The 23,349-nt window shown below is 37.2% G+C and overlaps 1 protein-coding gene across 1 annotated transcript; it reads left to right on the forward strand.

Moving 5' to 3' along the window:
• The first annotated feature begins 1,002 nt into the window (after positions 1–1,002).
• Positions 1,003–22,972, forward strand: LOC109147639. The gene is made up of 7 exons (XM_019295244.1): positions 1,003–1,753; positions 1,895–4,050; positions 16,521–16,757; positions 18,983–19,228; positions 19,283–19,426; positions 19,937–20,192; positions 22,347–22,972. The coding sequence occupies exons 1-7, from the start codon at positions 1,003–1,005 to the stop codon at positions 22,970–22,972; spliced, it is 4,416 nt and encodes a 1,471-aa protein (XP_019150789.1).
• Positions 22,973–23,349: the final 377 nt, after the last annotated feature.

Below are 23,349 nucleotides of genomic sequence, written 5' to 3' on the forward strand. Positions count from 1 at the left end.
CGCTATTCCTTTTTGAATCTAAACCGTTCATAAAGTGTTATTGGGATCATACGGCCGAGAAAATCGCCACTATCCCACTAGTCTGACAGGACAAAGACGTGCATTTAATGCACCTCTCAGCACTTGAGTGCTTTTCTCTCTCCTCATTAAATGAGGGAATGATCGTTTCAGATCTGCACACGTTCTTATGACATATCCATGATGATCAGTTACCTCTTGAGGAAGAGGAACCGCTGAGTTCTTTTTCGAAATTCGAATAAGTTTTCTTAATGGGCTGATTTAAAGACACCAACCCAGAGCTTTATAAACCCTGCTCAAACTTTCATTCCGTCTGTTCTACAACTCTCAAAATACATCCCTTCCTCTCAAAGCTCTCTATAGTCAAGCTCTCTATCATCAATGGCGGCTCCTTCCGAAAAGAACCTAGAGAACCCTGAACCCTCATCCACTCCAGTAATACCAAGTTTTCCCACGGAAGATATAGAGTTTATCAAGTCCAGAATTCCATTTATAGTAGGAGGAAGCATGTGGGACGAAGAAGGGTTTCGTAAGTATGTCTTGGATAAAGCCTTTGGAGAACGGATAATCGCTCTTTTGTTAGAAACAGCTTTATATGGTTTGATAACTCAACCCTATGATGAATGGTACCCTCTTGACGTTACTCAGTTTTATTTGAATGCGTATGTGGCTTCTGATTTCTCGAGCATAACTTCAAGAGTTAATAAACATCACATTGTGTTTACTGCTGAGGATATTCGATCAACTTTTGGGTTTCCCAGATGAGATGAGTCCTACAAATCCAACCTGATATATTATCATCTAGATCCGGAGGATTTCTATGAATCCATACGACACAAGGAGGCCCCTTCCAAAGATGAAATTTCCTGGCCCCTCAAGAAAAAATGGTTCCGGTTGGATCATGAGTTTGCAGTAGACATCTTCAACAAGATTGTGGACCACAAGACTTCTGGCGCAGATGATGTCACAAGGGAAAAGCTGAAAATGCTGCACGCTTTCCTTCATGAGCATAAGGTTGATTGGTCCAAAATAGTATTCAACAACATCGCCCACACCATCACATACCATCGCAGGAGTCCTGGTGACATTACAAAGAAGATGGGCTTCGGTTTCATTATAAGCCATCTTCTTGCCACAAAAGGAGTGATTCTACGTGCTGGTGCTCCACCTGGTCAAAAGGTCTGTCACATGAAGCAAAAACCATCTGGATATGACAAACAGAAGGCGTTGGAATTGGGCATTCCTCTTGAACCCAACCTACCCAAAGGGAAGTCCAAACGAAAGTTAAAAACCCCCAAAGCAGACGAAGAAGCTCAACCAAAACCAAAACGGCAGAAACAAGAAAAACCCTCTTCTCGGGTTAAGACTCAAAAGACGGTCATCTCCCAACCAAAGACGAAAGGTGATCCTCCTCTAGAAACTTTGATCGTGCAGAACTCCTCTGAAGATGATGATGATCAACCTCTCACTCGTCTAAGCAAACGAAGTCGAATGAGACCTGCTCAAAACCGGGAACCCTTATCAAAAGGAGCAACATCACAGGGGGAAGACATCCCGAAAGTAGCTACCTCTGAGGGGGAACTGAAAACTTCTCTGCCCGAAAGAAGTCCCGTTGCTCACAAATCCATCAATCCGAATGCATCTCCTGTTCCTCATCCACAAGAACCTACCTTAGTAGAGCAACTCCTACGAGAGTTGACACAAGAACCTGCTACTGTAGAAATGAAGGAAAGATGTCAAAATCTTCCACAAGAGCCGGGCTCTCCAGAAGACATCCCGAAAGCAGCCTCTCATGCTCCAAATGATGCTCAATCTCTTCCACAAGAACCTACTATTGCAGAGCAGGTAATTCTGACACAAGAACCTGCACTAGTAGACGAGATGACAGCTGCTCAAACATCATTTGTCCCGAAACCATCTGCTCGTCAATCTTCTCCAGACCGGTACACCCTCGATAAATCTCTCAGAGAATCGATTGAAAGAGATTACAATCGAGTTCTACAATGGCACAAGTGGCGCACGGCACCTCTCAGAACCTTTCTCGAAACTTTTGAAGCCATGATCGACGAAGAAGAATTCGCACTTCAATGGCTTGAAACTCAGGACGTCACAAAGGCTGTGCGAATTGAGGAGATCCACCGAGTGTACTCTTATAGAATAACTCATCGATCTCTCGGGAAGGACAAAGCTCCCTTGGTAATTCCTCTTCATAAACCTCCCATGGATCCAATGACTGAAGCCGAATTGAAACAACTTCGCTACATCATGCTGCTATCCAAAATTAAAGCCAAAATGGCAGAAGATCATCCTAGAGATCCCAAAGGCAGTGCTAGTGGAACGAAAGATGTTCATGGCAACGAAATCGAAGAAGAGGATGAAGAAGAAAATGAAAACGAGAACAATGATGATGAAACAGAAGACGACAACAGTGGTACTGATGATACTGATGATGATGATAATGATGATAACAATAATCAACAAGGAGGAGAAGGTGCTGAAGAAGAAGAACCAGAAGATAGCCACACTATCTTGGTCGAAACGGACTATGCTAACTGTCCACAAAGACCACCTCTCTTGAAAATACCATCTGAAGACGAAGACTCGGATGAAGCAACCAGTAAAAATCCAGTTCACTCGTCTCGTGCTATCATTCCGCATCTGGACGAATCTGTACAACAACAACATAATCTTCCAGCTCATGAGGACAGAAAGGAAGCCTCACCTGAACATGGCCACTCGATGCATGGTGAAAATCTGGAAGCACCACATCATGATGAACACAGGAACTCTTCTCCAACACACATTGAGGACGATTCTATCGCTGAGTCCCCACGGACCATTATGAACCTCATGCGAGAAACTGTTCATTCAGCTGAACTGATTCACAAGCAATATCTCGCCCTAAGGGAGAAGGACACGAGAGTATTGAATGACCTGTGTCAAAAAGTCAATCTACTCCTTGATGTACAATCTCAACCACAGCAACCGAATCTTCCTCACGACAAAACTCTTAAGCAATTAGTGAAAAGAGTTTCTGATCTTGAAGAGAGTTCAAACAAAGTCGCTAGGCAGCAACACGAGATTAAGCATTCTCATTATGGCCTCAAGGAACGTGTTGACCTAGCTTGTACCAAGATTGACACTTATCAAGACAATTCCTATCAACTTGGTGAATATGCTCTTCAAATTCTGGGATATGCTCAAGACATCCTGCTTGCAATCAGCCAAATCCCCTCTGTACCTCCTACTGCCTGCGCTGATGATGCCAAAAAGGGGGAAAATAGGAATGATGACAGAGATAAGGATGATGACAACCAACCAAGAAGGGATAACACGAAAGAAAGATCTTCGGAAAAGCGAGTCTCTCCTCACAAAGTCTCGGGTCACAAAAATCCCACTCATCCACCTCCTAAGTCTCGTGGACAGTCCCATGATCAAAGACGCCATGGTCGCACTCAAGACAGCGAGGCTCGACAATCTTTCGGCTCTGAAGCCAAATATTTCTTCACAGGACTGTCAAGAAGAGATCAAGTAAAACTAAGACAAAGGCTCATGAAAAATACCTCAGTCACCATGGATGGCATTGGAAACTTCGTGGACTATGTCCCATACGAAGAAGGAAGCGGTAAGAGATTTGAAGGTTGCAACAATCCCATATGGTTGAAGAAGAAAGACAACCACACAAGGAAAAACTACATGAGCACTCAGAACGAAAGGATTAAAAGACAAAACAAGGAGTTGTGGGAAAAACACGATGAAGAGATCAGGAGAAGAGATGATGAAGCTAGAGAAAGAGAAAGGATTAAGAATCTCATCGAAGATCTATCAAATGTAACCAAAGACTCTCCTCAATATGTCATGCACAATGCAGCTTTCAAAGTGCATAAAGAGTCAAGCAAGAGCTATCAAGAAGGAATGAATTCGTTTGAACTGATCTCCTGGTGGAAGTCTGGAATAGTGGAAGGCAACAACATTCGAGAAGCCTACAACAATTACATGAGTCTAAACATCAAAGGAGGATATGAAGAGCTCGTCAGAAACAATCCAATCAGGACTTTCAGAGCAAGAATCAACGAGAAGATAGACTACGAGAGAACACAAAGAAGACAGAAAGAGAAGGACAATCAAGAAAGAAAGAAGGAAGCTCAGCAAAGGTTGAATCTTTTAGAAATGTAAGTTATCCTTTGTTTTGATTTCTTTTGACAGAGTTTTTGTAATGATTTTATCTGAATATCTATGAAACTCTCATTGTCACACATCTCGTGTCACTTGTCTGAGTTAAAAAGTCCTTGTCTTTATTCCTGCTGCTTCTTCGTAGAAAATACTTGTAAACTCTCGATAATGGCTGTGTTATTAATAGAAATATCCTTAAGGAGCACTTTCTCAGCCTTATAAGAAGAGTATAGGTTTTGGCATCATCAAAAGGGGGAAATTGTTAGGAACCTTGTATTAGGATTTTGATGATACCAATGTAATGTAGAAAGTAGACCCCTAACTCTTACGTTTCTCTTGTATCGCTACTTTCGTTCTAGACGAAAGTTGCCATAACTCATATGTAATTCGTGTTAAGCTAGAACAAATACACGAAAAGAGTTATGAATAGAAGATAGGCTGATCAAGACGAAAGAAGACTTCACAGCAATGAAAGAAGGAGTTGTCATTAAGAAGACAGTTCTTTTCAAGACTATCCCAACAAGTATTCTTCTTCTCATCAACAAGAAGAATGTTCTACCTGTCTGATTTGACAACATCCTAGGACAATAAGGACCTCAACTCATGGGACACGCTCTCCAAAGAGCATTTAATGAAGCTGTACTATCTCTGGAGCTAAAAGACAAAAGCCATCAAGTCCTCCATACCTTCAACGGCTACATAGTGCAAACCCATTAATGGAGCATTAAATGCATGAGGCTCCATGGTCCTTGTCCAACGGATAAAAGGTTCGAAAAATTCATCTCCCTCCAACGGATGAATTTTCATCACCTATATAAACCAACCTTCATCAACTAAGAAGGTGCTGGTTCATTATCACTCTACTCACTCTCTTGCAAAAAGTCCTTGAAAAGTTAACAATCTCAAAGCTTTTTGCGAACCAGTTAATCAAGGTGTTAAGGCATTTGAAGTAGATCATCCATCACTGCCCTACATCTTGAAAGAAGTCTTGCACTCTTGAAGCAATCATCCCACACCATCAAGACTTCACAGTTGGAGGAATCAAGAAATACTTTCTTACCAACCTCAACTTAGAAGAAGAAGTTGATAGAGGCGGAGTAAACTCTCGGAGTTGAAAAACCTACAAAGGCTGTCCGGCTTAGTGATCAAGGAAGTCTTTGTGTAATTGTACTAAAGAGTGATAGTGCAATCCTTCCAGCAGTTGTGGAAGAAGAGTGGAAGTAGGCAACGTTTGGCCGAACCACTATAAAATCTCGTCTCACTCTTCTCTCTACTTACTGCTTTATTTTACTGCTTGCATATCATCCATTTCATCACTCCTCTTAACTTTTTATCAAACTCGTGCAACCCTCACTTTATAATCTTTCCGATGTGCTTATCTCACTCAAAAGTGTTGTCAGGGTTTTTCTTTTAAAAACTAAAGAAAAACGAGAGTCTATTCACCCCCCCCCCCCTCTAGACTCACCACACAATCTATCGGGACCAACACATGTACGCATAAGGGATCCAATCCAGATCGCGCAATCAACCCACTAGTCAGATCCTAGTCATCATGTGCACAAACATTATTACATGGACCATGGTCCATACAACTGTGTAGGCCATAAATAAAAAGTACATTTTTAATATGCTAAAATTACATTATTTATTAAAAAAACATTATTTGAGTACTGAAAGTACATTATTTTATATACTAACTTTTCAAGTGGCATAATCATACAAAACAATTAGAACCGTAAAAGAAATGTGTTTAAAGGCAAGCAAGCTCAAGTAATCCTCAACCTTATATTAGCCATTCGTATGATTTTATTGCTATTTAAGCGGTGAATGACACATAATCCCTAAATAATCGTCCAATAATAAATTGTTGTTGTAATCTCTATCCCAATACCCTCCAAGACCATCTATATAATGCATTGCTCAACTCCATTTTCGTCAAGCCAACGTCGAGGAAACATTATCTAGCTTGGAAGGGCACACTCTTTAATAATATATTTGTACCCTTTCTTGCCAATCAATCTATTCCCCAATAACATGGGTTCTTTAACAAATAATGTTATGGTTCTGAGACGGCCTATGTTCGAGTAAGCAGGTGACGGTTCACAGCGTCGCGGCAGACTGCATTTTGACCGACCTGAACAAGTTCAATATCAACTAATTCCATCTTTTGATCATATATATGGATTGAGGTTGGACGTTGGTACATTCTTGTAATCCATGTACATAAAGTGCTGTGAAATTATGAATGGAAATTAATTTGCTCCTTAATTAATGAGGATGAAGTTCTGTGAAATATAATTGTAAATGTGTTTATATGTCACGTTAAAAACTGAATCGAACCAAATACCGTTTGATTTTTTAATAATAATAGTGATGATGAAGTAAATCCAAACTCCTAATTACTAAATTCTTAATCGTAGACGAATACCGCTTGTTCACTCCGACACTCTTGCCTCACCTGCAAAAATGCTTGCAAAAATGAACAATGAACCTTCCTCGTATGTCTTTCAAATGTCACTACTGAAAATTATGAAATTTCCGACCACCTGAAAGTGATCTTAAATCAAGTCAAAAGCCTTGTTCCGACCACTTTTGGTATCCGGAAAAACCTTTGTGCTATTTCCGACCCCTTTTTGGTATCAACTTGATTTAAGATTACTTTCAGGTGGTCGGAAATTTCATAATTTCCAGTAGTGTGTGACTTTATTAGTGAGCCTGGGAATGTATGAAGTCAATCTGTAGGATCTTAATTGGGTTTTTAAAAATTTTTTGAGAAAAAGGTACAACTAGGTCATTGAATTCGAATAAACTTCAAATTCATCTATAAATCTTTAAAAAAAAAGTGCAATTGATATTTTTAGCAGGTTAACAATAAGTTTATGCTGATTAGGAGGTTGCTGGTAAATCCTCTTTCCCCTCACTCCCTTACTCCCTCACACCCTTTTATTCCTTTTGTTCAACTAGTATTTCCACCCGTGCGATGCACGGAATGGATTTATTGTAATATATTAAGAATATATGAATCGATATATAATTATTTAAATTAGAACATTAAATATTATATAGTAATGTTATAATAATAATAATAATAATAATAATATTATTGTGTTAAACCAAGTAAGAAGAGTTAGTTTGCTAGAAAGCAAATGGGAGCATTACATGGGATGGATGCAGCATTATGTGGAAATAATGGGAGCAGTACTTGGCTTTCAAGCATTTTAATTCATCAATCAAATTACTTATTTATTCCTCTCTCTCTCTTCTCAATATATATTTAATATATATTATAGATATATTATATTATATTTAATATATATTATATTAACTATATTATATTTAATATATCTTACATTTGGTATTAGAGTCAGTGAACCCCGAGATATTTCCCGTAGTGAAATATGGCGTATTTCCCGTAGTGAAATATGGCTGCAAATTTCAATATTGTATGGTCGGGTCCCAAATTGGACGGGAAACTCGATTACAATTATTGGCAAATTATGATGTCCTCAGATTTGAAAGCTCAAAATCTTTGGAGCTTTGTTGATCCCGGTCTACTCGAAGGAGCTGATGCAGCCCAAACACGACGAGATCAGTAGGCTTTGGGTCAGATCACCAAGGTGTTCATTACTCCATTTTTGGGCAATTAGCTCGTGCTCAAATAGCAAAACAAGCTTGGGACATCTTAAAGGTGTCGAACAAAGGTGTTGATCGGGCACAGAAGTCTAAGTTACAGTCGTTGAGAAGGTTTTACGATGACCTCTACAGAAACAGTAGATGCGTATTTCACTCGTCTTATTGATATGGTGAATAAGATGAGGTTATATGGAGATACGATTGAAGATGGTGCAGTGGTTGAAAAAGTTCTTCGAACTATGCCGATGAAGTATGACCATGTGGTGGCTTCGATCACAGAGTCACACAAAACTGAGCTCTTATCAATTGCAGAGCTGAAAGGTATGGTAGAAAGTCATATTGACAAAATTGCATCAAAATCGGAACCACTAGCTAAAGAAGCTTTGAATAGTCAAGTCACCCTTAACGTGACTGCACTAATCAAAGAGGTGGAGGATCTAGTAGAGGCCGTGGAAGAGGAAGAGGAGGATCTGGTGGAAGAGGTCGTGGTAACTTCAACCAAAGAGGAGGACGTGGTAACTCCAACCAAGGAAGATGTGGAGGTAATACCAAACAAGTTAAATTTCTATTTCATTGCTACAATTGTGGCAAGTATGGGCACAAGATTGCGGATTGTTGGTATAATGAGGACAACAATCGTGGAAATCAAGTAAACATTGCTAAAAGTACAGCTAAAAATTCTAGTGAGAATTCTGAAACCTTACTTTTGGCCAGCGATAGTTTTTCTGCTGATAAGAACATATGGTTCTTGGATACTGGGTGTAGTAACCATATATGTGGGAAGAAAGAATTTTTTTTCCGAACTAGATGAATCAATTCAGTCTGAAGTGACATTTGGCAATAAGTCAAAGGTGCCCATTTTGGGAAAAGGTAAAATCTCTATTCAGTTGAAGGATGGTACTCACAATTTTATATCCGATGTGTTCTATGTTCCCGAACTACACCAAAATTTGTTGAGTATCAGACAGTTGTCAGAAAAAAGGATATAAGATAGATATTGCTCAGGGGTGTTGTACCATTGCATATGCTAAAGGAGTTTTGGTTGAAAAGGTAAATATGTCTCAAAATTGACTATTTCCTTTGAAAATTAAGCATACTCTCCTTGCTTGCTTTAATTCTGAAGTTTGTGATGAAAATTGGTTATGGCATATGCGATTTGAGCATTTCCATTTCTCGGGATTACACTATCTTGCGAGAAAGGAACTTGTTTCTGATTTACCTGTTGCGAATGTCCCTGATCGTATATGTGAGATTTGTGTGATTGGGAAGAAGCATAGAGATCCCTTCCCTGTGGGCAAGTCAAGAAGAGCCACAAAATAGTTGGAGATTATTAATTCAGATCTATGTTCGTTGGAGGTTCCCTCACATGGAGGTTGTAAGTACTTTATTACTTTCATTGATGATTTCAGTAGGAAAACATGGGTTTACTTTCTGAAGCAAAAGTCTGAAGCATGTGATATTTTCAAACAATTTAAGGCTTTTGTTGAAAAGCAGAGTGATTATGAAATTAAAATCTTGAGAATGGATAGAGGTACAGAATATATTGCTTGTGATAATTTTCTGAAAGAAAAGGGTATTCAGCAGCAAATGACAGCTAGATACACTCCACAACAAAATGGAGTGGCTGAGAGGAAGAATAGGTCTATCATGGACATGGTAAGGTGCATGTTGAAATCTAAGAATCTGCCTAAGCCTTTTTGGGTAGAAGCTGTTACTTGTGTTGTCTATGTGTTGAATAGGTGTCCTACTAAGAGTGCTCGTGATAAGACACCTGAGGAAGCTTGGGGTGGGAAGAAACCCTCTATTAGAGATCTCAAGGTCTTTGGATGTTTGGCATATGCACATGTGCCAGATCCATTGAGAAAGAAGTTGGATGATAAAGGTGAGAAGTGCATATTCATTGGTTATAGTGACGCTTCAAAGGCTTATAAACTATACAATCCTGAAACTAAAAAGGTTGTTATAAGTCGTGATGTCACTTTTGATGAATATGATGTCTGGGATTGGTTAGCTAAAGATGAAAGTTCAGTTGTTATTCCTGTTGTTGAAAATATTGTTGATGAGCAACCGATTCCAGATACTGTCCAGTCTCCTTCACAGCCAGAGTCGTCAGTTCGACGATCACAACGCGAGCGCCACTTACCAGCTCGCTTGCAAGATTATGTTTTGGGTCATGATAATGACCTGTCTGATGAAGAGATTATTCAATTTGCTCTCTTTGCAGATTGTGATCCTTTATCTTTTGAAGAGGCTGCTACAGAAACTCATTGGCTTAAGGCGATGGATGAGGAGATACGTGCCATTGAAAAAAATGGTACCTGGGAGTTAACAGATTTACCCCCTGGAAAGAAGCCAATTGGAGTGAAGTGGGTTTACATAACGAAGTACAAGTCAAATGGAGAAATTGACCGTTTTAAGGCATGGTTAGTAGCAAAAGGTTACAAGCAGAAACCAGGTATTGATTATTTTGAGGTTTTTGCTCCAGTAAGTAGACTTGATACAGTTTGAATGATTATTTCTCTTGCTGCTCAAAATGATTGGAAATCACGTCAAATGGATGTCAAGCCTGCTTTTTTGAATGGTTTTCTTGAAGAAGAAATATATGTTGAGCAACCTGCAGGATTTCTGAAGAAAGGGGAGGAAAATAAAGTGTACAGGTTAAGAAAAGCCTTGTATGGCTTAAAACAAGCGCCTAGGGCGTGGTATGGTTGCATTGACTCATATTTTGTTGAAAGTGGTTTTATGAGATGTCCTCATGAGCACACTTTGTATGTCAAATGCACGGATTCTGGTGATATTGTGATAATTTGTCTGTATGTTGATGATCTGGTTTTTACTGGAAACAACTTGATGCTAATCTCAGAATTCAGGGAGGCACTCATTAAGATGTTTGAAATGACTGATATGGGCCTTATGGCTTACTTTCTTGGCCTTGAGGTTGTTCAGATGGATGGTGGAATCTTTATTTCACAGAAGAAGTATGTTGCTGATATTTTGAAAAAGTTCAAAATGGAAAACTCCAAACCAGTTTCAACGCCGTTAGCTGAAAAGTTAAAGGTGTCCAAAGATGAGTGTGGTAAGAATGTGAATGTTGAGGTATCTGGTGGCAACAAGGCCGGATATCTCTTTTGGAATTGGAATACTTAGCAGATTCATGGAGGAACCAAAAGAATCACATTGGACTGCAGCAAAGCAAACTCTTAGATATGTCAAAGGTACGATTAATGATGGACTTTTTTACTCTACTAATGAAGCTGTGGAACTTGATGGGTACACAGACAGTGATTGGGCTGGAGATGTTGAGACCAGAAAAAGCACATCAGGATATGCCTTCTTTCTTGGTTCAACCATGTTTTCTTGGTCTTCAAAGAAGCAACAGATTGTAGCACTTTCAACCGCAGAAGCAGAATATATTGCAGCAGCAAACTGTGCTACTCAAGCAGTTTGGTTGAGGAGAATTTTGGAGTTCTTACAACACGAGCAGGAAACACCTACAACTATTTTTTGTGATAACAAGTCAGCAATTTCGTTGTCCAAAAATCCAGTCTTTCATGGTCGTAGCAAGCACATTGATATCAAGTATCACAAAATCAGAGAGTTGGTTGCTGAAAAGCAAATCAACATTGAGTATTGTTCGACTAAATGTCAAGTTGCCGATATTTTTACGAAGCCGTTAAAGACAGAGACATTTCTTAAATTGAAAAAGGAAATTGGGATGACCAATATATCCAACTTGGTTTAAAGGAGGCAATGTTATAATAATAATAATAATAATAATAATAATAATAATAATAATAATAATAATAATAATAATAATAATATTATTATTATTATTATTATTATTATTATTATTATTATTATTATTATTATTATTATTATTATTATTATTATTATTATTATTATGTTAAACCAAGTAAGAAGAGTTAGTTTGTTAGAAACCAAATGGGAGCATTACATGGGATGGATGCAACATTATGTGGAAATAATGGGAACAGTACATGGATTCATGTTCCTTAATTTTAGCATTTGAGTTATTTTCATTTAGTATAAATAGTCTGTGTATTCAAGCATTTTAATTCATCAATCAAATTACTTATCTATTACTCTCTCTCTCTTCTCAATATATATTTAAGGAAAATTGTAAAAAATGCCCCTCTATAATATGTCAATTATTAATGTCACCCCTGAATTATGAGTGGTGTAAATGTTGCCCCTCAATTATCAAAATGGTGCACATATAGCCCTTCCCGTAACGGACATGTGGTTCCCCGTTAGTGTACGACACCGTTAAGTCGGAGTGAATATGTAATTTAGTTGTTTTTTCCCTCCCTCAATTCGAAGTAACAGCGATGGATGGCGGTGGGGAACCACAGGTCCGTTACGGGAGGGGCTATATGTGCACCATTTTGATAATTGAGGGGCAACATTTACACCACTCATAATTCAGGGGTGACATAGATAATTGGCATATTATAGAGGGGCATTGTTTACAATTTTCCCTATATTTAATATATATTATAGATATATTACATTATATTATATTTAATATATCTTACATATAGTGAAATTAAAGATATGATTTGAATCGTTTATATATTTTGATGTTATCATTGCTTGAATTTGTGCAAATAATTGCTCAAATTAATAGCTAATGTCTAGATGTACGGATGCGGTCCAGTAGTATTTTGATACATTAGGCAAATGTGCTCGTTCTCTATGAATTGCTATCCTTATTCATTTGTATGGAAGATATATTTTTTTGTGTAGATATATAGCAATTTTTTTATTTTAAAAAAATTAATATCACCGATTATATTTACACATTATTGAAACCTCTTGTAGACGACATTAGTAGTGACAACACAATCTTGTTCATCTTCGTCTAGAGCTAACAGGTCGAATATCACTCAAATAGTTATCCTTTTATATTTTCAGTTAATTCGTAATATAAGATTCATTTTCAACCAATTATTCTTTTTTATTTTCAGTCAATTAGTCAATTAGAATATCAAATACAGTGATATTTTTACCTAACTTTCGTTCCATTTTTAATTGATGATGTAGATTTTATTATTGAAATATTTCCGTTCCATTTTTAATTTACCTTTACTATAGTTTAAAGTATGCATTTACTATTGATAATGTAGAATATTATTATTGGAATATTTTCCTCCAACTTTTAATTTCCATTACATTTTTAATTAAAATGCAACGATCTTGCCATTTTTTTAGTCAATTATAGATCATTTTTTATTTGCAGTCAATTATTAATATTCATTTTCTTTTATATTTTCAGTCAATTAGTAATATTAGATTCATTTGCAGTCAATTATTCTTTTTTATTTCCAATCAATTAGAATATAGATGCAGTGATATTTTTACCTAATTTTCGTTCCATTTTAATTTATCTTTACTATTTTTTAAAATATGTCTTTACTATTTGATGATGTAAAATATTATTATTGAAATATTTCCTTTCCATTTTTAATTTTCCTTTACTTCTAACCACAAAAAAAAAAAAAGAAAAAAAAAAGAATAAGGAGAAGAAGAGACTTTGGACTTCTCAATACTTGCCCACATTTTTTTTTTTTGATAAACCTAGGGTTTCCACCGTCGCCAACTAAGTTGTCTATTAGTCTAAGTCCCAAGTCAAGCCATAAAGTCTACGAATTCTTAGCAAAATATACTTATCTAGAATGTTACTATTTGAGAATTATTTACTTTAGAAAACACTAAAGGATCAGGTGGTGAAGTGGATAAGGAACAAGGTGACTAAAATTAGAGGTCACGGGTTCAATACTCAATCTCTACATTTTTGAGTAAGAGATAGAAAAGGGGACGACGAAGGAGCTGATAGGGGACGACCAAGGAGCAGACTCGGATTAATTTATTAATTAATCTAAAATGCTACTAAATCCATTCTGGGAATAAAGATTAAATCCATAATTATTAACTAATGAGTTAATATGGTGTAATGGCCAAAACATAAGAGAAATATGTTGTTGGGCTTGTGTTCAAATCTCATTGAAAGCATATTTTTTAAAGATGACACTTGTTGAGTGCATGCTACAATGTGGACACATGTAAGGCTAAGTTGACTACAAGTTTGGACGCTTGTGGACATGAAAGCATATTTTTTTAAAGATGACACTTGTTGAGTGCATGCTACAATGTGGACACATGTAAGGCTAAGTTGACTACAAGTTTGGACGCTTGTGGACATGATATGGAAGATGCACGTGAATTCTTCTACACATCTTCTTTCTCATTTAAATCTCTTGCTACATATCTCATATCATTTCAGAAGAAGAAATGAACGAAGATATAATTTTTACTCAAGCAAGAATCAGCAGGAAATCTTTTGGAAGATTTCATCATTTTGAATCCGTCAAGATAAGGTAATTATTTTTCGGAGAAGATTCAGCTGATGAGCCGACATATACGACTTTGGAAGATTTGTCAGGTGAGGAATTTCAAACTCACTGTAAGAAGCCCATCTCTTGCATTAATTCACCGCAATGCAAGTTGGCAATAATGTGTAGCTGATAAAGATGAACGATCAAGATCAACTAAAGCTACAACGGTAATATAGCTTCTTCAGCTATATATACCAGAAGACTTGAAGACATGAAGCAGAGACTAGAGAGTGCAATACACAAAAAAGAGAAGGCAAGGCAATTCAAAGAAAAGCAAAATTCGAAAATATCTAGTCTGAGCTTACACGAGAGATTCTTCAAGTCATTAGAAGAGAAATTTGTTTTCTCTAAATCTTACCTCTACTGTGTGTAGAAAGAGGGTTGAGTGTAGTTTTGCGCAAGACACTACCCTATTGAGTGTAGCTTTGTGCGAGACACTCGTGAGTGTAGCTTTGTGCGAAACACTCGGTGGTGCTAAGTGTAGCTGGGTGCAAAACACTTAGTTGGTGTAGGAGTATAGCTTTGTGCGAGATACTCGGGAGTATAGCTTTGTGCGAAATACTCGGGATTGAGTGTAGCTGTGTGCAAAACACTCGGGAAGTGCCTGTGTGCACTTGATTCACTATTTGTATCTAGGTGAACGAGATAGTGAATTTCCTCCTTGGAGTGAAAGGAGAAGAGTGGACTAGGAGGATTACACCACCTCTGAACCACTATAAATTGCCTCTCTCATTTACTTACTGCTTTTATTTATTATTGCATGCATACTAACACATTTACTATTCGTCTTATTCATTTATCTTATTGATTGGGTTATGTAACTTTACAAGTGCATGCTGACACAATTTCATTTGGATTCACTCATTGATTCACACGTGATATCACACACATATTGAGTGCACATCTCTTTAAATATTCATTTGTTATCTTGCATGTTGAATATTTGACTGACCTATTTTATATACTGTACGAATTTATTCATCTGGGTCTAGTAGATTTCACGTTTGCATGTGGGCATAAATTAGAATACTTATTATTTGAGCCTTTGCAAGCTTATCCATAATATTGCATGTGATATATCTCTTTGATTTTACGTAACACATGGTTGTTTAAATTTTTTCGCTGCGCATCTAAGTTTCATATCTTGTTACTTAGAGTTGAAATTACCAAAGTGTTATTAATTGTGAAAAAGTTTAAAAAGTCTATTCACCCCCCTCTAGACTTTTTACCACCCTATCGGGACCAACAATTGATATCAGAGCGGTTGTCTATTTGAGTCAATTTTGACTACTAGACAGATCTCGAAAAATCAAGATGATGAAAAGAGATATGGCTCTTGCCCAAAATCTATTGTTTTCTCTAGAAAAATTTGATGATTGGAAAATTCGCATGCAGTTACATTTATCTGCACTACATGATGAAATGTGGGAAGTAATCACTAATGGTCCGATTGAAATCTTGCAAGTGAACATTGCTTCTGTACAAACAAGTGATACTCCACAATACGTTGCAAAACCTAAAGTGGAATGGACTCGTGAAGATAGAACACGAAATAACTTGGATAATATTGCCAAGGATATTTTGTTCAAATCTATCGATGATACGATATTTCCAAAGGTCCAAAAATGCCAATCCGCAAAAGAAGTTTGGGAGACACTCATCCAAATTGGTGAAGGAGACAAACAGGAAAAGGATAATAAACTCACCATAGCATTAAAGAAATTTGAGGATTTCAAAATGCTAAGTGGCGAGAATATTACCGACATGGAAACAAGATTTGCCAAAATCTTGGGAGAAATTAATGATCTTGGAAAAGACATTAATCAAAAGGAAATCTCACTCAAAATCCTACGTGGTTTACCGTCAAGTTGGGACATGAAAGTCACTGCCATGCGTGATCATAGAGATCTAAGGACTCTATCAACTGATAAGCTTTTTAGTGATCTAAAAGCCTATGAGTTTGAAATGAAGTCAAGGACGGAGGAAGAACGCGAAGAAAAGAACAACGCACTAGTTGCCGAACAACCGTCCACGTCAAGGTCAGTAGATAATGGTGAATTATTAAATAACGAAAACTTTGCTTTGTTTGTTAGGAAATTCAAGAGGTTTATGAGGAAAAACAATCACAAAATTTTTCCCAAAGCAAGCATGTCACGAAGGCACAAAAAGGAAACCATGGAAGATAATTCGAATTTATGCTACAACTGTAGAAAGCCTGGACACTTTATGGCCGAATGTCCTTATCCCAAGGTAAGCAAAAATCAAACTAACACCGTGCAGGAGGAAACCAAAGACAAGGATAGGAGATTCAACAAGAAAGACAAAAGAAAAGCTCTTATTAGTGACCCACTAGAAACAAGTGAGTCTGAGGAATCTTGTAGCAACGAAAGTGACAGTTCTACAGATGATAATGCACTATTTGGAATGAGCATGTCAAGCAATTCAAATAGTCAAGATTTATGTCTTATGGCACACGAAACAGATGATGATGAGGTAACTTCTAAATCTTTTGATTCTGTAAGTTCATCTTTCTCTAAAGAGTCTATCTTTCATATGATGAAGGATTGTCAAACCATGATGGACACTTACTCGCAAATCAAGAAGCACAATAATTTACTGATTCTTGAAAAAGATCAACTAAATGAAAAATTGCAAAATGCTCTATCTGAGATACGAGACTTGAAAGCCGAAAATATTCGATTTCAAGAGGAGTGTAAATCAAGGGAAGTGAGAGAACACAACCTAAGGGAAGTTATAGCAACGTTTACTCATCCATCCAAAATAATGGATAAAATGGTAAATATGCAAAAATCCTCAGGAGATAAAACCGGACTTGGTTATGATCCATCGTGTTCTCAAGCCTCCGAAAAATTGACCAATTCTACTACTGCTTTAAACAATAAAGTCCAAGTAGTAAAATTTGTAAAAGGTCAAGATAGCACAATGAGACAAGGAATTGGTTATCAAGCTAATGCCAAAGATGTTACTGCAAGGCCGAAGCCTCAAAGAAAATTTAATTCGCCAATGCAGTCAAATAATAGGCAAAAGTTTGTTCCTAAATGGAAATATACCAATGAGCCGAGTGCACAAAGTCCTCATAGGAAAATGGGAAGAACTCTGAACAAGATTGGTTTGATGATATTAAACCATGGACTAAGTCCAGATTTAATGCCTTTCATAGGCTCAAACAAATCTCTTCCCAAGTGCCAAAAGATCGAGTCAATTTTCAAAACCCGGCACCAAAACCTTTTTCAAAAATTAGATATGATTATAATGTTTTCAATGGTTACGAATCACCTAATCTTGGATCAATAAGAACTAGGTGGATTTGGGTACCAAAAAGGACTAACACTCAAGGATCCAAATTAAGTTGGGTACCTAAAAATGCATAAACTGTTTGCAGGAAATTTGGTACTTCGATAGTGGATGCTCTCGACACATGACTGGAAATAAATCTAGTCTTGTGGATTTTAAATACATCGAAGGACCAAAAGTTGTGTTGGGAGGAAATGATCGATAGGGTACAACCAAAGGAATAGGAACAGTATCCCGCAATGGTCTAAAAATAGAAGACGTATCCTATGTTGAAGGATTAAAGTTCAACTTGCTGAGCGCAAGTAAATTTTGCGATAAAGGCTATCTTGTAGAGTTTTTCAAAGACAAGTGTCAAGTGAAGAACGGATCCACAGGCGAGATTGTTCTAGAAGGAATCAGAAAGAAAAATATGTATGTTGTAGACTGGAGCACAACCAAAGACTCTGTGTGTCTTGTAGCAAACAACTCAAGCAATGTGGGTTGGGAATGGCACAAAAAGTTGAGTCATCTCAACTTCAAAACCATTAATAAACTCGTGACGAGAAATCTAGTCAAAGGACTACCCAACATCACCTACAGAAAGGATCAAATTTGCGATGCATGTCAGAAGGGAAAGCAAATCAAAGCATCCTTCAAGACAAAAACACACGAATCAAGTCAAAGACCTCTTAGTCTACTACATATGGATCTATTTGGTCCTGTGGAGCCAGTATGTATGAATGGTAAGAAATATACTCTTGTTGTTGTTGATGATTTTTCCAGGTACACATGGACGATATTTCTCGGGAAGAAAAATGAAGTAGAGAAGAAGCTACCAGAACTTCTCAAACAGCTTCAAAATGAAAAGGAAGTCAACATTGTCAAAATTCGTACCGATAGAGGAACAGAGTTTGTGAATAGCGTAATTCAAAATTACTGTAATACTCAAGGAATTATGCATCAACTATCAGCCGTAAGAACTCCACAACAAAACGGAGTTGCCGAAAGGAGGAATCGTACGCTTAAAGAAGCCGCACGAGTAATGATAGCTGCAGCCGAGCTACCTAAATGCTTTTGGGCCGAAGCAATCAATACTGCTTGCTATACCCAACATAGAAGTCTAATCTACAAGCTGCACGACAAGACACCATATGAATTGTGGAAAGGGAGAAAACCTAACCTTAGTTATTTTCATTCATTTGGTTGTAAATGTTTTGTTCTTAATAATGGTAAGAAATATCTAAACGTTTGATGAACGTGTAGATGAAGCAATATTCTTAGGATATTCTTCCACCAGCAGAGCATTCAGAGTATTAAATAAATCAACAATGGTGGTTGAAGAATCCATTCATGTCGTATTTGATGAGCTCTCGAAGAGCAAGGAATATCCGACAGTTGGTATCAATAATGAAAATAATACTAATAAAATTTCTGAAGATATTTTGCAGGGAAATAGCAATCTAAACTGCTCTGGAACAGAAACCGACGTGGAAGATGATATAAGGGAAGAAGTAAGGGAATGTGTTGGGGTTGGAGTTGGAACTAATAGTGAGGATCAACGAATGGATCAAATCGCAAATCCAAATCCTTCCACCTCACACGAACCCTCTACTTCTCAAGGAAGTTTTCAACCGGATTTGAAGTGGCTAAGAAATCATCCACAAGATCAAATCATTGGAGAAATTCATGATGGCGTGAGAACTAGATCCGCATTGCAAGAAACCCTATTTTCATGTTTTCTTTCTCAGGTTGAACCGAAGGACATAGATGAAGCTTTAAAAGATCCTAGTTGGATTGAAGCAATGCAAGAAGAGCTGAATCAGTTTGAACGCAATGATGTTTGGGAGCTTATTTCAAGACCATCTAATCACAACGTGATTGGAACAAAATGGGTCTTTAGAAATAAAGCAAATGAAGATGGAATCGTTGATAGGAATAAAGCAAGGCTAGTCGCAAAGGGCTACTCACAAGAAGAAGGAATAGATTTTGATGAGACATTTGCCCCAGTTGCAAGATTGGAAGCAATAAGAATTTTTCTAGCCTTTGCAGCCTACAAGAATTTTACAGTCTATCAAATGGACGTAAAAAGTGCATTCTTAAATGGCCTACTCGAAGAAGAAGTATATGTTGAGAAACCCCCAGGTTTCGAGGTAAAAGGTAATGTTGATAAGGTCTATAAACTAAAGAAGGCATTATATGGGTTGAAACAAGCACCGAGAGCTTGGTATGACACCCTATCAATGTTCTTAATTAGTTGTGGGTTTACCAAAGGCCTTGTTGACAAAACCTTATTTAAAATTCAAGAAAATGACCATATATTATTAGTACAAATTTATGTTGATGATATTATCTTTGGAAGTACTAATAAATTATTATGTGAGAAATTTTCTAATCTCATGCAGAACAAGTTTGAAATGAGCATGATGGGAGAGCTAAACTACTTCCTTGGACTGCAAGTAAAACAACTGAAGGAAGGAATACTCATAAATCAGGCCAAATACACCAAAGATCTCATTAAGAGATTCGGCCAAGAAGGAAAGAGCTCAGTGAAAATTCCAATGAGCACATCAGTCAAATTAGACAAAGACGATGAAGGCAAAGATGTTGACGAGACACAATATCGAGGAATGATTGGATCTTTATTATATCTCACTGCGAGTAGACCCGACATATCTTACTCAGTGGGTGTATGTGCAAGATTCCAATCTAAGCCAAAAGAAAGCCATCTACTTGCCGTCAAGAAGATTATCCGATATCTCAAAGGAACCATTAATGTTGGATTATGGTATCCTAAAGAAGGAAATTTTGAACTAACCGGTTTTTCATATGCAGATTTTGCAGGTTGCAAAATTGATAGAAAAAGTACCTCAGGAACGTGCCAGTTCTTAGGGGGAAGGTTAGTTTCATGGTTTAGCAAGAAACAAAACTCCATTGCAACAAGTACAGCCGAAGCCGAATATATCGCTGCAGGGAGTTGTTGCGCACATATTCTATGGATGAAGCAACAATTAAAAGATTATGGAGTCAATTGTAATGAAGTTAGTATTTTCTGTGATAATACTAGCGCCATAGCAATTTCTCAAAACCCAGTACTTCATTCAAGAACAAAGCACATTGATGTCCGACACCATTTCATACGAGATCATGTTGAGAAGAAAGACATCAAAATCGATCACGTACCAACAGAAAATCAACTAGCAGATATTTTGACAAAGCCTTTGTGCGAATCACGATTTATTACTCTAAGGCATGAGTTGGGCATGATCGAAATGAGCTAAGTATCACGTTCTCTATCCTTAAGCTCAATTTGTTTAATTTAATTTTGGTTATTGTGTTTATTTTATTTGTCACGTACCTATATGTGTTAATTGCATAATTGTTTGCGTTAATTGTGTTTTGCATGTTATGTGATTTTGTGTTAATTAAAATGCAATTTTTTTATTAAAGTATTTTTTTTAATTAAAAAAAAATTGTTGTCTTATAATTCTTAGATCTTAAGTACGTGTCTTATGTGATTTTACATGGCTTGTACGTGTCTTATGTGAAAGTTTTTATAAATTTTTACCCTACTCACTAGCATAGCCATCTGTAAGTCATAGAGTTTTTACCTGGCACATGTAAATTTACCTTGAAAGAAGGTTTGTCTTGTTTGTATAACACATGGATTTTGTGTCAGAGAATGAAATTTATTGTGCATCTACCCCATTGAATTTTGTTGAAATAATCATTATCCCTTTTTGACAAAATATTTTTTTTTGCATGTATTTTATGCATGTATCTAATTCATCTGGGATATCTTGAGCTGAACATACTTCTATACTAAATATTAACCAAATTACCCTCAATTTTCAAGACCCACTAAGCCTATCATTAAGGGTATTTTTGTCCATCTAGCCCTAAAAGACTTACACGACCCTTGGCCTTCCCAAACAAACCCAATTTCAAAACTCTTCTCTTCTTCTCTCTCTTTTACGAGACACCATAGCCGAAACCTCTCAAAACCTCTCATTCTCACTTCACTTTGATACCCACTCAAAAATAACTTCACAAATGACATCCTCAAGTAGAAAATCATCCAAAAATACACCACCCACAGAGAAAGTCAACACGGGACATCTCCTCGACCCAACCGATTTCAAGGAAGTTTGCACAAATCCAGTTCTTGCTCAAGAGATTTTTGATGGATTGGAGAAATGTGGTCTACAAAAGGTTTGCATGTTTCGCTATATGGGTATTTTTTATGATGAAGCATTTGATTTTTTCAAGCATGCTAAAATGAAGAACAATGTGATTAAATCTTGTGTTAATGGCGTACGGGTATCCATTAGTCAAAATGATATTAGGGAGTTGTTTGATTTCTCTAAGCATGATATTACTCTAGATAATTATTATTTTGATCAGTTTGAGTTTTGGACAAAAGTTCGAATTAATGACAGTTTGAATGTACCCAAATTTTCTGGGAGGAAGTCCGAATTGTTCAAATGGGAATTTTGTAAACTTGTTGAAGTTCTTGCCTGTTGAGCATATAGCCATTAATGTGCAATCCAACTATCAGCTTAGGCTTTTTGTTGAGATGGAGCACATATTCCAATTTGGTATAAGAGCCAGACCAAAAAGTCATGGGTTCAAATCTCAACGCCACTCATAAGCGACTACGGTTTACCGGTCCACGTGTTGCTTGGAACCCACCGCACACGTGAGGGGGCGTGTTGAGCATATAACCATTAATGTGCAATCCAACTATCAGCTTAGGCTTTTAGTTGAGATGGAGCACATATTCCAATTTTGCCAAGTGTGTATTGTGTAAATTAGGTGGATTTGATAAATCTACTTTACAAATAGCAAGTATGATGCATGCTGTGGTTCATGGAAAGAAATTGGATTGGAGTAAAGTAATATTCAACCGATTGGTTACCATGGTGGACAAAGAAGACAAGCCTAGTTATGGTCTCATGATTGGTGAACTCTTGAGAAAAAAAGGCATCCAAATGAAGGATAGAAAGTCAATTTTTTCTAGCAAGTACCTATTTCGGGTTAATGTCAAAAGAGAAAGAATTGAGGAACATGAAAATGAAGAAGAACAATTGGATGATGACATACCCTTAAGCCGTGTGTTTAAGAAGAAAAGAACACCAAGAGTTGAGATTAGAGACCAAGATGAGGCTGCTAATGTTGAGACAGTTGCTGCTGAGGAACAGAATGAGGTCTTGGATGCTTCCAACACCATCCAAACAAAAGAAATTGAAGCAGTTCAAGAAGAAGAAGCAGGGGATGATGCAGGGGATGACCAAAGAGATGACACTGGGGATGACCTTATGGCAGATTTGGATACTAACTTTGTGGCAGATTTGAACACTGATTTTATGGTGGATGATGAACCAGTGTTACCAGCTGATTTAGGGGCTGATCCAGAGGCCAAGGAGGGAGAACAACAATAAGATGTTGAGATGGATGGACAAGCAAATGAGGATGAAGTTCAAAATAATGATATTTTGAATGAAAATGAGGAAATTGACCAAGCAAAAGGTTCTAATGTTGAGGTGATCAAAGCCTTGAAGGAACTAAAAGGAGGCCATTGGAGCACATGTTGAAAAATCTAACCCAACAATTGTTGAGTTTTTGAATTCTTTTGTTGACAGGTTAACTATAGCCCTTGAGGAGGAAAGAAGTGCTCAAGTCAATCTTGAAAAGTCTCACCATGCCGACAATATGATACACAAAATTAGGCATGAGAAGCTGTTTTTCAAAGTGTGTGTGGAAGTTGAGGATCTACGCAACTCAATTGAAAAGATTGACACACATGGAGATGATATTC

The sequence above is a fragment of the Ipomoea nil genome, unplaced genomic scaffold, assembly GCF_001879475.1.
Source record: "Ipomoea nil cultivar Tokyo-kokei standard unplaced genomic scaffold, Asagao_1.1 scaffold2030, whole genome shotgun sequence".
Lineage (NCBI taxonomy): Eukaryota > Viridiplantae > Streptophyta > Magnoliopsida > Solanales > Convolvulaceae > Ipomoea > Ipomoea nil.

Excerpts from the sequence above, each read along its gene's own strand:
- LOC109147639 (XM_019295244.1), top strand. The coding sequence starts at position 1,003 with ATGCTGCACGCTTTCCTTCATGAGCATAAGGTTGATTGGTCCAAAATA. Across the intron at positions 19,427-19,936 it reads ACGTGATTGGAACAAAATGG|AACAAGTTTGAAATGAGCAT; the intron begins GTCTTTAGAAAT and ends AATCTCATGCAG. Across the intron at positions 20,193-22,346 it reads TTTATTATATCTCACTGCGA|GTGGATTTGATAAATCTACT; the intron begins GTAGACCCGACA and ends TGTGTAAATTAG.